The sequence below is a fragment of the Ochotona curzoniae genome, unplaced genomic scaffold (assembly GCF_017591425.1).
Source record: "Ochotona curzoniae isolate NIBS_2020 unplaced genomic scaffold, NIBS_Ocur_1.0 contig_3498, whole genome shotgun sequence".
NCBI lineage: Eukaryota > Metazoa > Chordata > Mammalia > Lagomorpha > Ochotonidae > Ochotona > Ochotona curzoniae.
In genome coordinates, this window is record NW_024465885.1 from 44,843,931 (window position 1) to 44,859,396 (window position 15,466).

The 15,466-nt window shown below is 45.9% G+C and overlaps 1 protein-coding gene across 1 annotated transcript; it reads left to right on the forward strand.

Annotated features, from left to right (window-relative positions):
- The first annotated feature begins 14,845 nt into the window (after positions 1–14,845).
- On the forward strand, positions 14,846–15,224 carry KCNE2 (potassium voltage-gated channel subfamily E regulatory subunit 2). Its single transcript, XM_040980900.1, has one exon. It carries the CDS (start codon positions 14,853–14,855, stop codon positions 15,222–15,224), a length of 372 nt encoding a protein of 123 aa, XP_040836834.1. The 5' UTR covers positions 14,846–14,852.
- The last annotated feature ends 242 nt before the right edge of the window (positions 15,225–15,466 follow it).

Genomic DNA, 15,466 nt, shown 5'->3' on the forward strand with positions numbered 1-15,466 from the left:
CAGAGCTTCATCTGGGTCTCCCTTGTGGGTACAGGGACCAAGCACAAGGACCGTTCTCTGTTGCTTACCCAGGCACATTAGCAGGGAGCTTGATTTGGAGTGGAGCAACTGGGACTTAAACCAGCAACCCTAGGGGATGTCAGCATCACAGGCAGTGGCTTTACCCACTATGCCACAATGCCAGCCCCTAATTTAAAAATCTAAGCTTGCTAAGCTGCAGAAGTGATATGCATTTAAGTAGAAACTGTAGCCTAAGTTTTGAATTTGGGTCTTTTCCTGGGCTTGCAGCAGGTGGTTCAATCAGCTCTTGTAGTCAGGAGTAGTGGCACCTGCAAATGTCAGTCAGCCCCCTTGGCCGCAGTGAGGAGGGAGGGGATGCTGTTTCCCCCATGCTGCGGAGTGCCGGTGTCCAGGAGCTCAGGTGTAGCCTGTGCGAGCCCTGGGGGGGATATCTTCAAGTCCTGATGTTGCATCAGGTCAGGAATCATTCTGAGGTCAAGGAGTACTGTTGTTCCCCAGTCCCTTGGCATTCTCTACTCCGGGGTCATTCACCCCTTTGGGTATCCTTAGGCTGGGCAGAGGAAGCAGCAACTTGGTCGGAAGCTGCCCAAAGATACACAAGTCTCAGCACAGCCATTGGCCACTGTTCACAGACCAGATGCCTGGAGTGGCTGCTGAGGCTGAAGCAGGGAGTTGGGACCTCAGTCTGTGTCTCTTACGTCACTTGTTTCCACACAGAATGTACATCAGTGGAAAGTGGAGGTTAGGAAATGGAGCCAGGTAGCACACCCAGGCACCCACCTCTGGGATGTGGATGTCTTAACCACTGGACCAAACTTCCACCCCTACTAATTCTTTTGAAAAGGGGGAATGCGGGGCATGCCATGATGGCTCGGTGGCTAAATCCTCACCTTGCATGTGCTGGCATCCCATATGGGCACTGGCTATTGTCCTAGCTGCTCTACTTCCCATCCAGCTCCCTGCTTGTGGCCTGGGAAAGCAGTGGAGGATGGTCCAATGCTTGGGACCCTGTATCTGTGCAAGAGACCCACAAGAAACTCCTGGCTTTGTATCAGCTCAACTCCGGCTGTTTTGGCCACCTGGGGAGTGAACCAGATGATAGAGGATCGTTCTCTCTTTGTCTTTCCTTCTCTCTATAAATCTGCTGTTCCAATATAAGATAAATAAGTATTTCTTAAATAAAGAAAAGCAGAAATGTTTATTTAGTATCTTCAAAAAATATCAAAGGTTTGTCTAATTGAATGGCAGAGTGACAGAGGCAGAGAGAAAAGTTTGCTACCTGCTGATTCACTCTAACTGTTGCTGTCAGTTTGGGATACATTGAGGGCTTTGGTTCAACCAAAGCCAGAATAAGCATTACAGGCAGGGTCTCCTGGAGATGGTCAGGTCCTTATCCTTGGAACCCAGCAGTGTGCCTCTTTGCATGGCGAAATGGACCTTGGGATTAGTAGTTTGGATTTTCCAGGTGAACCTAATTCTAGCTGGAGATGGGAAGAGAGATAACCAGCAAGACAGGACAAGTCGGAATTTCCTGGTACACAGGTTTTGTTGAAGCTCCGTTCAGGCTGTGGGCGAAATGGATGCTGCCCCTAGGGTTTGTGCAGTTCCACTGCTGGAACTGCTGTTGTACATGGCAACCCTGCACAATTCAGGCATTAAAAACGTTAACAGGAAAAGATAACTAGGAGACTGATGGTGGTCTTGTCTAGGGAATAGACAGGGAAAAGTTTGTCTGGGACGTCATGTGAAATGAAGAAAAAAAAACGTGCAAACACCTTGAGGAAAAACATGTTGGGGGTGGGGTGGGGTGGAAGAAGCAGCTGATGTAAAGAGAATGTGGCAGATTGGGACACTGCACCTGTGTGGGAGACCCAAAACCACCTTCTGGCTCCTAGTTTCGGATTAGGTCAGCTCCAGCCATTGTGGGGAGTAAATCGGTAGAAAGGAGATCTTTCTCTCTGTCTTTCCTCTCTGTAAATCTGACTTTCCAATAGAAAATTTTAAAATCTTTAAAAAAAAAAAAGCTAGAAAGCACAATGCTGGTAAAACACTATTCCTGCTACTGTTCTTTGGTCATTTCAGAATCTCACATCATGTGGTTCAAGATTGCCCATGAGTGTTCTGCTCCTGTGTCTACCTGCCTTGGGCTCCATGGCTTTGGCACCCACTGAGCACAAAGTTTACTTGGCTTAATTTTTCACTCAGCGTTATTCAGACTAAACAGGTGGGGATGCTTATGGCGTTGGCTGTTGTTTCTGCTGTTGGTCGTTGGTCCTCTTCAACTGGGATATGAACAAGATGAGTTCTTCCCTTGCAAACTGATGCGCTGGCCTCTTTCTGTAGGCGCCATCTTCCACGTCATGTTGTCACTCCAGCTCCCCCCGGTAAACTGCTAAATTCCTCTTGACTTCGTCCCCATAAAGCGTGAATAAGTTGCACATTGGTTCTGGCTTCAATTGTGACAACATTTATGTCACTCAGGGGCTCTTGATGTACTCTTTTTAAGTACTCAAAACAGGACCCTGTCCAGACATGTTGATACAAGTTAGTAGGAGATGATTTTGATGGAAAAAAAGTTCATGCATAATTTTTTCTAACGCATGTATTTCATGAATTCCTTGTGTTATCTTCTAAGTTGGGTATAGCTAGATTTCATTTCATTTTCAAACTGATAATCTGTGTCACTTATCCTATTTAAGGATATATACTTATATCACTTTATTTGATGGCTTATTTAAAAGCTTCTCCTTTAATTTTTTTTTTATCTTATTTGAAAGGCAGAGAGGCACACAAAAAGAGATCTCCCAAGCATCTGAACCTTCAGTGCTGTCTTCCAGGAAGCGCAGTGGAGAAATCTGGATTGGAAGTGGAGAAATGGGGACTCAAACCATGCACTGCCATGTGGGAGATTTGAGCACTGAGCCACACACCTGCCCCTGCCAGCTTTATTCTAGAACATCCCCTCTCCCCCTACCCCATGTCCTCCACTGGTTTGTAAAGTGTTCTACATTTACTTTGACTTAATCCAGAATTGGAAAGATCCTCTAGTCAAGCAAAATGACAGAAGTTTCTCTCTAAATTTGGGGCAAGATAGTTGACTTTTTATTGCACCTTCACAGAACATGACATTTTGTATGAACAAACCAAGATGACTTTATCTTACAGTTATGTCCAATAATACATTAAGATTGTAATAAAGTGGGACGAAATGGAAAACTTTGTAGATGCACGTTTACGGTCTGGTGCTCAGAGTTCACAGTGTCATGACGGTGAGGAACCACAGGTTCAGGTCTGTGTCCTGAGGCCTGCTGAGACTATGCACAACCTTGGCGACAGATCTATTTAGAAAATGCTGCCTGGAATGCCCTCCCCTTGGGGATTTGCAGTCTTGGATCATGGGAAGGCCCCTAAGAACTCCCAGCAAGAAGAAATCTCTCCTGCTGTTCAATCAAAGCTGTTCCTGGAGTCCTTGTTTCCAGGATCAAGCATTAGCCGCCCACTGAACACGCTGGGCAATGCTGCCAGACTAGAGTCTCCAGAACTGAACTATGTCACCCCTCAGGGGAGCTGAGTTGTAAAACAGCTCTGCACTTTCAGCCAATTCTGAGCAACTTCATAAAGAGCTGATTGACTTCTGACTTCAGAGGAGAATTGTTTGGGTGCCCTGCTCCTCAAGACAGAGAGAGAGAAGTGTCTTTACCCAAGAGGAGGGGATGGAAGGAGTCCCAAAATGCAGGCACCCACTCCAGGGTGGAGCAGAAGGGTGGCACCCCAGTGATGCTTCCTGGGGAAAGATGGCTCTATTAGGTTATCTGCAAGTTGGACTGCTGAGAAGACTATATTAAAAGTACATGACACAGCAACAGAGGGCACTAGGAAGAAATGCTATGATCGATAAATCAAATGGAAAGGAATGAAGTCATTATTCAGTGGGCGTTTGGGGCATCAACTGAAATATCACTTGGGATACCCACATCTGTATCAGAGTACAGAGGCTCTGTTCCTGAGTCCAGCTTCCATTAATACACATTCTGGAAGGCGGCAAGTGATGGCTGAAGTACTTGAGTCCCTGCTACCCACGTGAGAGACTCCTGGCTTCAGCCTGACCCAGCCCCAGCTGCAGGCCTTTCCACAGTGAACCAGCAGGTGGCAGTTCTCCTTCTCTCTGCTTTTCTAATAAGTACACACACACACACACACACACACACACACACACACACACACACACACTCATTATGATATATAATGTGTGTGTGTGTGTATATATGTATATATATAAATAATTATTAATTCCAAGGAAAAAACCTTGGTCTAGGAGAGATGACATTTCAGTTTGCTATTCTGCCTGGTTCATCAGGTCCTACACTAACGGGCAGTCTGTGATGCTGAGTGCAAGCCTTGCCTGTGATGGGCTGACATGGGGAGTCCTGCAGGAGGAAGGAGGAGTGGCGATAGACACCAACATCCTCCCCTGGCCTAACAAGAAGTGAGCACAGACAGAGAGCTGGGCACATTGGGACTCCTAGAAGCAGAAAGTAGCCTAGTGGCTTCTAGAGCAGGAGCTGAAGACAATGGGAGGTGACAATCAGGAGACACAAAGCTGTAGGGAGACCAAGAGGAATACATGATTTTGACAATGTATCTATAGAAGAGTTGGCGTTGTGGTGTGTAAGGCGAAATTTCCACTTGCAGCACCATCAACCTATAGATGTGCCAGTTTGGGTGCTGTATCTCCCATCCAACTCCCTGCTTATGGCCTGAGAAAGTAGCAGAGGATGGCTCAAGTCCTTGGGATCCTGCACCCATGTGGGAGGCCTGGACAAAGCTCCTGGCTTTCAACTAACCCAGCTCCAGAAGCTGTGAACATCTGGGAAATGAACCAGTGGATGGAAGATCTCTTTCTCCCTCCTTCTCTCTGTAACTCTGTTTTTCAAATAAAAATTGATAAACCTTTAAGGATCTATAGCATGGTATGATGAAAATAGCTAATAATGAGCATATTAGACATTTTACTTTCTTTAGAGTAAATCTCAAAGATTTTCATCACAACACTGTCCAATAGTTGAGGTTAATGGATAGATTGATTAGCTCGATTTAATTGCCTCATGTTGTTCTCACAACTCAGTTGCCTCATAAATCCATATGAGTGTAATTTGTTAACACATGATGAATAAATAGAAACAGAGTAGGCTAGCTCCTCAAAGGACTGCGTCAGGCTTAAAGATGCCCAAAGACAGCCAGCTGGCTTGCTGCAGGTGGCAGCAGTCACGTGTGCTGAGCGTCTGGCCTGGCGTCACTGGGCACGGTGGTGCCTGGACCAAAGGCTGGTAGCTTGAGTGGAACTCCATGAGGAGCAGCACCTCCAGCCGCTCTTCCCTTTGGGGGCAGTCTGGGATTCGTTAGCGCCAGATGTGGGGTTCCTTTTTCAGTCCCAAAGCAGACACAGCTCCCTGATGTGTCCCATGCAGATGAGCGCTGTGTGAGAGTGGGCTGCAACTCAACTTTCAGATTAATCTTTTGCTTTCTTGCATCTTGTTTTCTGGGCAGAAACCACAAGGCTCTCCTGTTGGGACAATGCTGATCTGCAGAGAGCCAGCTACTGAGTTGAGGAAGCTGGGGTGGTCAGGGAAACGCCGGACACGACTCCAACTCCTCCTCCTCCAGGTCCTTTACCTGGAGCTGATCCTCAGGTCATGCCAAAACTCTACTTCTGAGGTCATTGAAAAGGCAGATTTTACAAAGAGAAGGAGAGACAGAGGTTGACCTTCCATCCTCTGGTTCACTCCCCACATGGCTGCAATGGCCAGGGCCGTGCCCGTCTGTAGCTGGGAGTTTCTTCTGGGTCTCCCTCATGGGTGCAGGGTTCCAAGCACTTGGGCCATCCTCCGCTGCTTTTCCAGGCCACAAGCAAGAAACTGGATTGGAAATGGAACAGTGGGACACCAACCAGTGCCCACATGGCATGCCAAAGCTGCAGGTGGAGGCTCAGCCTGACACACTACCACACTGGCTCCTCACTCAGTATTACTAATTTCAGTTTGGGGTGTGGTGCAATGAGTGCTGGAGAAGACCTAGAAAAACCATTAAGGAGCTACGCTTCACCTCATGTTAGTACATTCCCTTTCTAAGAAGTTTGATCAGTCTCTAGTTTTCACTGGTTTATCATAATAGCAATGCAGGGGCCGGTGCTGTGGTGTGGCAGCTGAGCTGTCTTTGACACCTGCATCCCACAGGGATGCTGTTGGAGTTCCAGCTGTTCCACTTCTGCTCTAGCGCGCTGCTAATGGCCTGGGAAAGCAGCAGAAGATTGTCCGGGTTTGTGGGTCCTTGCTCCGACGTGGGAGTCTGGCCCAGACCCAGGCTTTGATGCCATTTGGAGGGATGAACCAGAAGATGGAAGATCTCTGTTTTTCTTTCTGTCTGCGTGGCCCTTTTTTTCCAATAAATAAAACAAATGTTTTTTTTTTAAATAGCAAACTTAATATATGTATGTCAGTAATGTCAGTATTCTATGGCATTTGAGGTTCTGTTCTAATTGCTTTATATATCAATATTTAATTTTAGCACACCTCAGTGAGGTAGGGACTCCAAAGCCCTCTGCAGTTTGTTCATTGTGCTTTCCTGCAAAAAGTCAGCTCTCGGATTCTATGATTTGCCACCTTCTAGTTCTGCCGTTAGCTCCCAACACGTGATCTGCTGCTACCATTCTCAGCTTAGCAGAATTCAAGAGTTCCAATGGAACTCAACGGAACTCAAGTTCAACGGCTGGGGCTGCTTTGAGAAGGAGGATTTCCGTTCCTGCCAGCAGGTGGCACAATCACCCGGCAGCTGGAGGGGTTGTCTGCTCAATTGTCGATTCTTTGCCTGACTCTGTCCAGGGAAGGTAACATGAAAAGCTGATGCGGTAGCAATCTTTGCATTCCCATGTAGTGCACTCACCAACTTACGGTAACTTGTAGGTGATTTTATTTTTAAAAATGTCATGAGTTGATTTATTTACTATTTGCAAGACACACACATACAGAAAATGGAGGAGAGAGAAATCTTTCAATCACTGATTTGCTTTCCAAATGATCACAACAGCTTGGGGCTCAGCGAAGCGAAAGCCAAGAGCCTAGGATTCCATCCAGGTCTCCTATATGAGTGACAAGGACTGAATTACTGGGACTCTAACCCGTGTGCACTCCCGGAGCAGGGAGCCGGAGCTCAAAGCAGAGTTGGGACTCCAACCCAAACACTCTGATAGGAAATGCGGGCCTCCCAGCGAGCCGAACACCTGTCACATGCAGTTCATTTTATACATGGTGACCCAGTGTGCCTTAGACCACGCTGTTCAGACCACCACAAAGCCAAGTCCACCTTGCTGAAACACACCCACAATGCTGGTGGGGTCAGCCGAGTTTGGGGAGTGTCCACCATTTGGACCAGATTTAAATCCTGGCCATGCCTTTATGTCTTGATGTCTCCAGGTCTGGATTTCTTGAGTGTTAAGTTCGTGGTACCTCTTCCGCTGGGTTGTGACAAGGTGATTACATGAGACTATGATAGACTCGGAGAATGCAGCATATTCATAAGCGACAGCTGTTACCAAGCCCACTCCAGCCTTCTGAAGGATCCCCATGTGACTGATGGAAAAGAACATTTTGGTAAATGGAGATTGTTTAGCTCTTTGTGGCTGTTGGTCGGACTTGCTACCATCTTCTTGGCTCGCATTTCTGTGGCCAGCTTCTATTTTATCAGACAAAGCCACTATAAAGTTATTTGAAAATTGCCCTGAAGAGGTGTATTCAAATAAAATGTAACTTATGCAGGGGTCTTAGGAAGGGGGCACCTGTCCGGAATCACAGCCTTCCCCTCAACCATCACGTTTGTCTCCTGACCTAGGATGCCACCCTTCTGCGCATGTCCGGCGGACCATGGCGCTGCCCAGTGAGACTTCTCCACTGCGGAGAGACTCTTTTGTGCCCAGGCACTACCTGCGTTGGAGCTGGCATTATGGACCACAAAGTGGCGATTCGGACTTCTCTGCCCACAGCCACACTCCCGGAGGGCACATCCCGTGAGGCAACAAGATTAACTTCCAACTGCCAGACCGTGTTTAACTTTCCACATGAGGTTAGAGTAAATACTGGGTCTGGTAAGAGCCTAGGATTACAGGACACAGGTAGCGAGGGCTCAGCTGGCCCCAAGCTCGAGGCACTCAGTGGGCTGAATTCTATCCAAGCCCGAAGCGCTCTCTAGCCGCTCCAGCACACAGGGCCAGGAGAGCTGGGCTCAGTGAGACGCTTCGTACGGCTCACACACCGCAGAGGTAAGAGCCATTGCATGTTCTTTGCCTCTTGAAAAATGATGAAACAAAATGATCTCTTCTCCATAAAAAAATTATAAAGAAATTATTTCCATTGCCTATGGTCTGCCCGGTCCTCCCTTCCTCTCTCCCTCCTTAGCTCCTTTCTTCCCTCTTAGCATTCCTTGCTTCTTATGTTTTTCAGTGATTTTTGAATGAAAAAATGTAAAGTTTCTCATCTTAATCTATTCTTGATCTAAATATGTAATGTTGTTGCCTTTGGGAGGTCCAGGTGATGCCCGTGACTTTGACCATTTTTTAAAAATGAGAATTTGGGATTTGGGGATCAAATGGCTGATGCTTGCCGTATGGCGTCCAGGTTTCCTTGTTTGCAGCCGGGGGTTCAGCCTGGAGCCTGAAGACAAGGCACAACTAACAGGCATTTGTTAAGCTCCAACTGTGTTCTTGGCCTCCTGCTTCGTTTCTCATTGGGCCACCAGCCACAGATGTAGAAATAGGGGAGTTATTACAATGTGTGACCTTGGCTGGGTGGAGTGTGTGCTGTCCTCTGGCCTGGGGGACTTGGGTTCTAATCCAGGTATGGTGGCCAATCCAAGTGCCTGGTGACTCTGGACAGGTGACTTCCACTCTCCAGGCTGTAGCCACTCTACCTTATCAAAGGGCAAGCTACCTTTTGTCATCTCTAGGGGACCACTCTGTTCTATCACTCAGCAAGAACCCAATAAATGGCGATCCGGGGCCTTTTGATCTCAACACTTCGGGATTGCCTATATCTAACTTCTCTTGGTCTATTTATATAATTGTTTCATTTGGTTCAAAAGGACATAAGTAATAGCTGCCTCGGTGTTAGCCAAGTGAATAATTCTCACGGCACTCTATGGTAGGACTTGTATATATGTTAAATATGCCAGGTGTCTGTCAGTTAATCAGTCATTCTGACAACCAGCCACTAAATCAACTCATAATCGGAATGCTTTCGTGTAATGTTTGGCAGTGCACTGTTTTTGCACACTGTGATTCCAGGTTTTCATGTGGCCATGAAACAGACAATTGTTAGAACACTGTCTGCCTAGCCACATCTCATGTGTTCGTCATCACCTTCTCCCCTAGCACTCTGCTTTTCTGGCCTGGCCACCGGGGTCAGCACCTAGGTGTTTAATCCTCACGGCTGCATGATTAAGACTTATCAGAACACGCCTTCTGATCTGCCTCGCTCTGGGCCCTCGTCCATGATCAAAGAGTTGAGCAAACAACCAGAACCACCGGCCACTCACTCTCAAGGGCGGAGGGGGCTGCCACGCCTACCCCTGCAAGGAACCTAGTTGACCCCAGTGGAAGCCAGCGTGGGTTCTGTCCTCTCAAAGACGTTTCATCATTGAAATTCTTAGAGGGGTCAGAGGGGCTCAGGAGTCCCCTGACATGGAAAGCAGAGTTTCTTACAGGCCTCTGTTAGCACTTTGGGGGGAGCGGGGAAGAACATCAACTGGCTTCATTTTTCTAGCCATCTATGACACACTCAACCATAAAGAAGTTAAGTGGCGCTGTCCTGGTAGGCTCCTAGTTCATTAGAGTAGTTGTGAGCATTACATAAGAAGCACATGGATAATTCAAGAAAAGAGAGAAATACCAACATGGTGGTTTGTAGAAGCAGCAGAAACAGGAAACCTCTACCAAGACCTGGGGAGCAGGCGACAACCCTAAGGTCCCCAACTACCAAGGAAAAATAAAACACTATTACCACTGCTCTCCCTTGAGGCAGCATTGAAGGACAGGTGACCACAGCTCAGCTCAGAGATCGTAGCAGGCTTTCTTTTCCATTCTAGAATGAAGCTCATTGCAGGCCAGAAGACACAGTGCATGGATGTCCAATGGGCGGAGGACAATAGGCTCATTGTTACAGACAGAGAAAGGCTAAAACACGGAGGAACAAAGCAAAAGTAGAGCGGTCAGTTCAAAGTGACTGTCCTTAGAAGGTGGGGACAGGGAGACGCAATCATGGGAAAGTAGAGCTTGCTTAGTATTAGGGGATTTTAAAAAATTATTGTTTAAGGTCTGAAACAAAGGGAGCTTATTTATCATGCTCACTGAAGTGTGTGTCGGGAGGGAGCAGTGAAATCAAGCCTTTACGTTTCTCTGTTGATATCTCAGGAAGGTCAGATTACAAATGGCTTTGTTTGGTGACATGGAACCTCAGCACGAGTGACTGTGATCTGGGGGGCGAGGGGACCCAGGACAAATGCTTTTTGTTTAACACAGGAAAAATTCAAATTCCTTCACTGTTCCTTCCTCTTTCCAGCCACTGCATCTCCCCTTCAGTCTTACTTACTGACTAACTCCTGTTCTGGCTTAAGAATCTTGAAGCTGCTCCCAGGCAAACTTCAACCTCTCCCAGGTTCGCTCAGTTAAGTCAAGTACAGGTGGTTCACGTGCAGTGAAAGCTAGTGGGTGATTTCCACGGAAACATTCCCGGGAGGTAGTGACAAGGAATGCAGCCTTTGTCACTGCCTGCTCTGGGAATACTGAGACTTTTCTGCTTGACCCAAAGGAGTCACTGATGTAACTCCAGACACACAATGACACTGTGCTTTAGGGACCCACAGGTTGATCCTTGACTGCCTGGAACACTTGTGGCCAGAAGGGTTTGGTACTTTGGATTTTTTTTTAATTTGGTGATACCTGCACAGACATCATGAGATAACTTGGACGTGGGACCCAAGTCTAAACATGAAATTAATTCATGTTCCATAGATGCCTTACATGCAGCCTGAAGGTTTTGATTGGGTTTTGACAGCAACCCTGAAACCCATCACATGAAGTCAGGTGTGCAGTTTTCCACTTAAAGCTCAAGGGCTCAAAGAGTCAGATTTTGGTACAGTTCAGATATTTGGATTTTCAACTGGTAGTGGAGATGCTGGGTAGCAGAGGCATCCAGACACCTTAGGAGCTTACAATGCTGCTATCTCTTTAGGGACCTCAGCTACAGGGCAGAGCTCCATGAGGCCCAGTGCACACATGGAGTTCCTTCAGAGAAACACTGTCCAGCAACCTGAAATGCCTAGAATAACTCCAGGCCTGACCACACCCAAGGAAGGACATGAGAAAGGCTCCAACCTGCTCTGCTGGAGGAGGCCCCCCACTTCCCTTAGGTTTTCTCCTCTGTGCTTGCTAAGAAACCTCTTACAGCACTTTCCTAAGGCGCAGCCCAGGGACTTCTCTGCCCCCATTGTCAGCTCTTTATTTTGTAAGCTTAGCTCATTTGGTTATTTTAAAAATTTATTTTAGCTATCTCTGTATCTTGCTTATTATTTTTTTCCAATTTGTCATCCTGAATTCTTCCCAGAAGTTGCAACAGTGGCGGAACATATGATATGTCAAAAATCATAGCTTCTGTTTCTGGCTGAAGCTGATGGTAGAGCTGGTTGAAACTAGACGGGGAAGGATTCTATCTTGTTACGTTTCAAGATGGACCCTGGCATAGCACTGGAAATGGAGTCCCAGTGTGGAATGGTTGGTCTCTTGGCAGATGGCACAGGTGTGACCTCACTGGTGAGAGGACCATGTGGAAGAGCCAGTGATGAAATCTGTACTGACTCTTCTCCATGCTTCCATGGGAAACTGCTATTTCAAGGTCACATGTCTGTTACCCTGCTTGGAAAATGTGCATCTTGGAGCAATTTCCTCCATAAAGTTTCTTTTCCAGCCTACTAAGTTCTGCGTGGCAAAGAGGAAAGAAAGATCATGCTGTTTACAAGAGAGGTCATAATATGTCAGATTTTTTTTTAAACGTACTGGTAATAATAATTCCCAAGAGGATTACTCTGGGATGAAGAAGTTGTAGAGGCAAGTTTAAAAGAAATCATTTGAGAGAGAGATGCATAAATTTCATGCCTTGTTATATCAAAGTACCAGCTTTTAGTATGTAATCCTCAAATAAATGGTAATGATTATTTTTTAAAAATCCTATTGTGTTCTAAAATTTATTAAGACCTGAGTGCATTTTTTTCTTTTTGTGCAGATAATAATATTATTAAAATAGTCAGCTTTATTCCTTTTACTGAATTCTGTTTATGATATCTTGTCTTGGTTTTGGCATGTAAGTTATGCATAATTATTTGTTATCCTTAGAGGAAAAATAAAATGCTCAAAATGAGAGCTGCTTACTGACTTTTTAAATAAATAAATTTATTTGAAATAATTAAACTTAGAAAGGAAGAGACATACACCGAGAGAGGCCTTTCATCCACTGGTTCATTCCCAAGGTGGCCACAACGGCTGTAGCAGAGCCGATCTGGAGCCAGGAGTCAGGAGTTTTGTCCAGACTTCTCACATGGTGCAGGAGCCCAAGCACTTGGGCTATCTTTTGCTACTCTTCCAAATACCCTAGCAGGGTGCTGGATTAGAAGGGGGCAGCCAGTACTTGAGCTGGTGCTGATATGGAATGCCAGTGTTGTAGGGAATGACGTTATTGCTATGCCACAATGCTGGCCCCTGGCTTCTGAATTAAGCAACTTTTTTTTTCTCTCTTTTGAAAGTGCTACAGAGATAGAGATGGAGATGAATCCATGATCTTCCTCCAGGTCTCCCACTTGGGAAGCCCAAACACGCGAGCCATGTTTCACTCTTTTCCCTGGTATGTCAGTAGGGAGCTGGATCAGTAGTAAAGGAGCCAGAACTCAAACCAGCATCCGCATGACCATGGGATACTGGTGTCACAGGCAGCAGCTTTACCTGTTACACCACAATGCCATTCACTTATCTGAATTTATAATAGTAAATCATTTAAAAACGATAAAAAAAATTCTTAATGAGGGGAAAGGGAAGGCATGTTTCATGGGATGCATGTTTCAGGTGTCCCCTTTCAGATGGGGAATGTTTAAAACATTTCATCAAAGAAAGACACATGTTAAAGATGGGTGACAAACTAAAAACCTAAAGAATGGAGAACTAGCAGATGGAAAAGGAGGCCCCAAGTATTCTAGGTACAAGAAGCAGAATGTGCAAACGACCAGGAGCAAGAAAACTTGCAAACTTGGAGGAAAGAAGTTAGTGTGGCCAAATGGTGGCAAGCAAGGAGACACCTAGGGTTGGGTAACAGGTGGCCAGGCAGCCTTTGGAGGAACTAGGAATGACCGGAAGATATTACATCATTTTAAACCCAAGGGAATGGCACAGGCCCCTGTTCCCCTTAGAAAAAGCACAGGAATTGCTGTTCAGAGCAGAGAGGGTCACATGTTACTCCAAGGAGGTGGTTTTGGGGAGAGCTGTGCTAGGTTGCATTGAAAGCCAGTGCATTGCTTCCTCTGTGTGAGAGATGTTGGTGGCTGGGCATTGGTTTTGGGACTGATTAGGAGAGGTGGGTTTGAGAAATACAATGACTGCTTGAATTGCTGAATGCTTCTTTCAAGCATGGATGTGCATAATCATTTCTTTAGGGCAGTTAGGACAAAGCATTGTCTAGACATAGGGGAAAGCTGGCCAATGTCCCTTGTCATCTTGTGCCTCCATACTATGTCTCAATCCCCGCAATATGTAAGGCTTCAATGAACTGATTGCTGAGTTCTTATCACGAAGGAAGCTAGCTGATCATTCTAGAAACAAAAATTATTCAGATTATTGATGAAAACTAGGCATGGGAGAAAAACAAGGAAGAAAAAAATGTGTTTTTAAGTAACCACTAACTTTAAAAATGTGTTTTACACTAACCACTACTTGCATTTTGATCTATTCATTTATAGTGTGTTCCCCTCTTTTCTTAAATGTGTAAACATCTATGATGTATACATATGTAAGCATCAAATATGTGGAGCACTCCCAAAAGCTCAGGGAAAATAGAATTGAAAGGTAAGTTTACAGGATTGGCTCAGCAGTATAGACTGGCTAAGCCTCCATCTGCAGCAGCCTTCCGTGTGGGTGCTGATTCAGTTCCGGGCTGCTTCACTTGTGATCCAGCTCCCGGATGAGAGATGGCCCCTGCTTCCATACTGCAGATCGGACTGACGCTCCTGGCTCCCAGCTCCTGGCTTCACACTGGCTCAGCCCTGACTGTCATGATCTTTGGGGAGTGGATCACCACATGGATGATCTCTCTGCCTCTCCTCCTCTCTCTAACTCTACTGTTGGAATAAATAAATATCTTTTAAAGAGATGTTTTTCTTATTGCAAATATTTTGAAATATATGCATAGTTTTTTATGCTATGCACCTTCCATGAACTCTTAGGAGCCCACATCTATGTATATATATATATATATACATAATATATATATATAGTATTATTAGTTTATGTCTTCCATCAACATCTTATTATGAAAGACACATGCAAAAAATCAATGAAATGTGTTTGGTCAGCTTAAAGACTTACAAAATACACCCTTCATCAATCACTAATCAGGTCAAGAAAAAATAATTACTTCTCCCCTTGTGCCCCTTCCCCGTCTGTCCCTTTAAGTGACCAAATGTGGGTAGGTGTGTCCTCTTTGCTTTGCTCTTGACATTATTATTTATGCTCCAGCAGGAGGGAAAACATGTCTGCTTTATCCAACTGGACACAGACTCTGGAAGATGTCTTCAAAAGGATTTTTATCACGTACATGGACAACTGGCGCCAGAACACGACAGCTGAGGAAGAGGCGCTGCAGGCCAAGGTTGACGCAGAGAACTTCTACTACGTCATCCTGTACCTCATGGTGATGATCGGCATGTTCTCCTTCATCGTCGTGGCCATCCTGGTGAGCACGGTGAAGTCCAAGAGACGAGAACACTCCAACGACCCCTACCACCAGTACATTGTGGAGGACTGGCAGGAAAGGGACAAGAGTCAAATTCTGCGTCTCGAAGAGGCCAAGGCCACCGTCCATGAGAATGTTGGCGCAACAGGGTTCACAGCGTCTGCCTGATGGGGGAGCGAGGCCCAGAGCATGCCAACCAAAGAGGCAGAGAGAACAGTGCGATGACAAATCCAAACTTGGTCCAGCTTGGTAGGAAATTCCCCGCTCTCTATTGAGAATTTGTGTGGAGATTCCATGGTTGGACCACCAAGAGAGACTTTGATCATCTCAGTGACTTGAGGGCAGGTTTTTTGTTTGTTTGTTTGTTTGTTTTCCCGAAAGATATCTTCCTTTCTGTGCCATGGAAACAA

Excerpts from the sequence above, each read along its gene's own strand:
- KCNE2 (XM_040980900.1), top strand. The coding sequence starts at position 14,853 with ATGTCTGCTTTATCCAACTGGACACAGACTCTGGAAGATGTCTTCAAA.